Here is a 4,548-nt window from a genome sequence, read left to right as displayed (position 1 = left end):
TTGCGTCCTGTTCGAGAAAATGTGGAGAAAATTATTCATATATATTAGTCTGTAACTGTTTTTTACTTTTACTGACGAATGCCAATGACACTTCCAGCTCATATACACTGCCTACACACAATAACAGCACGATACATGATAAAGACATACAGCTATATGTTCGTTTGGCATCAGTCCACCATGCTGTCCGATGGGATTCCCCAGCATCTGCTACAGGAGAAGAATTGCTATGCAAATCAGCAATGACAATACCCTTCAGGGAGTAAGTATGAAACGACATCCCGTCTTAAGAACATTGACACTTTTAGGGCGGGAAGGTGAGATAGTCAGCAAAAGTTGAAAGATCAAAACTTAACTTTAAATGGCAGGTTTTGTTTCATAGGGGCCGGATATTCTTCATAGACATATAGCTATTGGCTATCACTGGTAATGCAAAAAAGATGAAAAGGAGGAAACCTCAGTTTAAGGGTATATAGCTCTGTTTAAATACTGGAATAGGTGGAATTAAAAGAATATAAATCAGATATCTGTGGTCTCTAAGTGATCTTGCCATAATAATTCTTTTACTCTGCTTCATTTCCGTGAATGATACTAACAATCATATCCTAAAGGGGCAGTGTACGCATTACGTCTTAAAATCGAGTTGAGATAATTCCTAAAAAAACACACACAGAAAATCACCCTTTTCCATACCTAGACTTTGGTTAACGTGGTCTACTACGCAGAGTAGAACGTTAGTAAAATCGACCTATTTTAGTAAATACAGCGGAAAGGAAATTACGAAATTACAGCTTTATGTTGAGTATAAATTTAGGAGGACTGATGCTGTTGTGTTCCTTTTTGCAACACCCACCCCTCCCAGCATCGTCCAGGATGTACATAAATTTCTTCCGTGAAGGCAATTGCAAGGTTTTTTTCGGGGGGGAGGGTTCAGCGCATGTTCTATCCAGTTGCTGGGTCTCACCCCGACGGAGCCCTTGACCAGCTCCATAAAGGCAGAATCACATATTGGGTGCGTTGGACTTGGGCTATTATGTCTCTGCAGCTGAGGTGACGTGGAGCGCGATCTGCCGGCGGCTGCAGGGCTGGAGTATAAACTGACTGCAGCCAAGCCGGACAACTTCTACTCCTCGTAGTGTGCGAGACCTGCCTGCAATGGCAGCAGTGGGACAAAAAAAACTATTGCGTATAATGACCCTGTGTAAAAACATAGCTGCCAGGAATCAATATCAAGTACTGTACTATAATATTTATTTCAAGGATTCAAGTTCGAAATAAATTTTTCAAGTTTTTATTGTCATGTACTGAATACAATGCGATTCTTACTTGAATGCCTTCATTACAGACTAGACGATTAAACAAATAAAGCAGCGCAACATTACAGTAACTAACAATAAATAGACAACTAACTTCCATGTACTATTTCTATGCTGCACGATCGTCTTCTTGCTCTCGCGAGGTTTTTGTACCATGTGATATGGTGACGCGTGGTGACGTTTTTCAATCGCCGCTTTTTTCACACAAAAAAACTAACCACGATGCATCGCTTCCGGACCAGAATGCTTTGCTTTAAGCCAGCGCTGTAAGCGGCTGTGTTAAGTCGAACGCATCCATTTTCTGTCCAGTTAACTTTAATGAATAGTTTCATTAAATTTATGCATTAAGATTACGCATTTCTGCAGTGGAACAGATGCTGTGTGTTTCTGGGTAGATGGTTAAGCCTATATTAAACCTCCAGATATACATTACTTGAACCATGGCAACTGAAATCGTTCCAGTCTTACTAACTGATTCTCAAGGCTCATTGGTACTGCATGTGCCCAAAGATGTTGCAGAAAGGCTAAGGACTGGTGAGTACACAGTAATCTTTCATTTGCTAATGCTTGTTTAAGGCAAGTTGGGTCAAACACTATTGTCAATACCTCTTTGGTTGTGTGCTTTTCCTCCCCAGATAAGGAGTGCTTGGCTAGTCTAGCACATCAGGTTAGACTATCTGCAATGTTGCAAGGTAAAGTTTATTTTCGTATTTGTTTTATCAAACCACATTATTAGACAATGGGAGGCCAGTCAAAGAGTATAGTCATAACTACCACATCATCTGCTCTGCCTCCTGTTTTAATTCTTCCAGCACCATCTGCGTCCCCAAGACCCACTGCTGCAAGCCCACCTGGGCCCCTGAACCTTGGCATGCATATCCATTCACCAGCAGCACACTCAGCAGGTCCTAGTGCTGTGGAGGAGAATTCAAATCGGGGCATTTCAGAGTCACAACCAGGTATAGTGCCTATTTGAAAAATCACAATTAAATTTTACACTGTGAAATGACAGTACAATCTTTTCCTCTCAGAACTGAAACACCGGCTCACACTTTTTCTGCTTGCAACAATAAAAAAACATCACTCCATTTACAACACAAATAAGCCAGCTTTTTATAAAAGAGTCTATAAAGACATGTTACAAAGGGACCACAAATGCTCAGCGGAGCAGATAAGGAAGAAAATTACTAACATGTTGGCGACCTACAAAAGGGTCAAAGACAGATGTCAGACCACTGGAGAGGCAAGCATCAGCTGGGACTATTACACAGTAAGTAGAATAATGTTTACCAGTCTTGATATTAATGTTAACATTATGCCATTTTTTTACTGTACACTACTAATTAGGTCATGTAGCATGAGTTTTCCAACAATCACTACAGAATTGCAAGCTAATGTCACTTTGCTGGACTTAAACTTGTCTTTGTTTTCACAGATTATGGATGAAATATTTGGCCAGTCAGGAGTTGGGGGTGTCCCAGAGGGTACAGTAACCTCCACACCCCTCTCTACCCCCCAGCCTTCAGCACCAGAGCTTGATCCTGCTGTTTTAACCAAAAAAACAGCTACAGACGGGGCCACGGGTAGGAAACCAGCAAGTCAGGCTGGATCATTCTTTGAGTCATACGAAACCCATGCAGACCGGAGAACTGCTGTGCTGGAGTCCCTTGTGCGCCCAGATTTGGAGCGGTTCAGAAGGCTGAAGGAGAGGAGGAGGAGAAGCTTTGAGAAGAAAGTTCTCACAAGTCTTGGGCAAATTTCAAAGAGCTTGCAGGAGATTGCTAAAGGCCGACAAGAAATTGTTAAACTCTTGCAGAATGTACAGCACACATAAAAAAAAAACTGTGTGTCACGCATCATCATTCTCTTTGGGTGTTCTGTTCTCATAACATTTACATTAAAGACAGCAGTTGGTTAGTCAGTCTAGATCTCTAGGGACCAATAGTTACTGAGATTTCCTGCGGATTTGGCCAGGTTTCGTGGCTCCCAGGTTCCATGACCTGCACCAGGTAGGTACGGCAGGGGTCTGGAGTGTGAGACACTGCCATTAAAAGGTAAATTACAAGGTGCGATGCAAAAGTTCACACAATGTCTGCATGAACAACAATAAAAATGCACTTGATTTACATGTTGCCGTCACCCCCTTTAAAACAGTCCAATACCAAAATGGCAAATTTGTCAAAGTTAACTTTGTCATCTCAACCTTGTAGAAGTATACAGTGAGATGAAATGGCACAGCTCAGGGTCTACAGTGTGACAAATACTTAGAACAAAAAAAAAAAAAAAAAACGCAATATTGCAAAGACAAAGACTGCAAACCTAGACAAAAAATAGCAGGAATGTGGCATATAGCAAGTAATGTGTAGATTACTACAACGTATGGTCCTAATATATGTACATCACATTTATCAGAATAGCAGCATGACTTGCAGTACTGAAAGCAGTGTGTGATTACATATTTAAGAACATGTGTAAACAGCTGACAGGTCAGAATGTTTCACAGCTAAAGAGTAACGATAGAAACAGTACAGAACAATGATGATTCTTCATATCGCAGGCACGACAAAGTGACAAATGCAATGTGCAAGTGATATTTAAAGGTGATGTGTGATTTCCAGTACTTTTGGTCTTTGTGCAAACTGGACATTACAGTAAAGTGGCTGTGCATGTGTGCAAGTTAAAGAGGTGAATGTGGCAGTGTAGAAGATCCCAGGGGGTGAGCGGTGTTGAGGAGCCTGACAGTCTGGGGATAAACACTGTCCTCCAACCTGGCAGACCTGCGTCTGATGCTGCAGAATCTCCTCTCCTCAGGAGAGTGAACAGTCCATGTGAGGCATCCTGCACAATGCTGCAAGCCTCGTGAACACCGCGCTTGTGAAATGTGTGCTGTAGTGAAGGAAGTGGCACCCCGATAGTGTTCTCTGCTGTTTTCACTATCCTCTGCAGGCACTTGCAATCGGATGTGATGCAGTTGACGCACCAGGTATTGATGCAGCTGGTCAGAATAACGTCGATGGTGCCTCTATGGAACGTGGTGAGGATGGAAGGGAGGAGCCTCGCCCGTTTCAGCCGCCGTAGGAAGTGTAATCTCTGAGAAAACAGGTCATTGATAACATGGAAACATTGTTATAATAAACTATAACAATAAAGTAGCCTCAAAATGCCGTACATACCTCCACATGTCCTTTAGAAACCCGGAAATGACTCCTAAACTCTGGCAGATTGTATAGAG

The 4,548-nt window shown here is 42.1% G+C and overlaps 1 protein-coding gene across 1 annotated transcript; it reads left to right on the top strand.

Annotated features, from left to right (window-relative positions):
* Positions 1 to 273: 273 nt before the first annotated feature.
* Positions 274 to 3,442, top strand: LOC125747263 (uncharacterized). Its single transcript, XM_049022259.1, has 5 exons — positions 274 to 1,850; positions 1,952 to 2,008; positions 2,129 to 2,275; positions 2,348 to 2,586; positions 2,752 to 3,442. The coding sequence occupies exons 1-5, from the start codon at positions 1,757 to 1,759 to the stop codon at positions 3,148 to 3,150; spliced, it is 936 nt and encodes a 311-aa protein (XP_048878216.1). The 5' UTR covers positions 274 to 1,756; the 3' UTR covers positions 3,151 to 3,442.
* The last annotated feature ends 1,106 nt before the right edge of the window (positions 3,443 to 4,548 follow it).

The sequence above is a fragment of the Brienomyrus brachyistius genome, chromosome 1 (genome assembly GCF_023856365.1).
Source record: "Brienomyrus brachyistius isolate T26 chromosome 1, BBRACH_0.4, whole genome shotgun sequence".
In the NCBI taxonomy this organism is placed as follows: domain Eukaryota; kingdom Metazoa; phylum Chordata; class Actinopteri; order Osteoglossiformes; family Mormyridae; genus Brienomyrus; species Brienomyrus brachyistius.
Note: the sequence above shows the minus strand (reverse complement) of the source record. Positions and strands in the feature narration are given on the sequence as shown.

What these genes read in the sequence shown, in the direction of transcription:
- LOC125747263 (XM_049022259.1), top strand. Translation starts at nt 1,757, where the DNA reads ATGGCAACTGAAATCGTTCCAGTCTTACTAACTGATTCTCAAGGCTCA. An exon ending in CATTTCAGAGTCACAACCAG is followed by an intron (nt 2,276 to 2,347) that starts GTATAGTGCCTA and finishes TTTTCCTCTCAG; the next exon opens with AACTGAAACACCGGCTCACA. An exon ending in TCAGCTGGGACTATTACACA is followed by an intron (nt 2,587 to 2,751) that starts GTAAGTAGAATA and finishes TTGTTTTCACAG; the next exon opens with ATTATGGATGAAATATTTGG.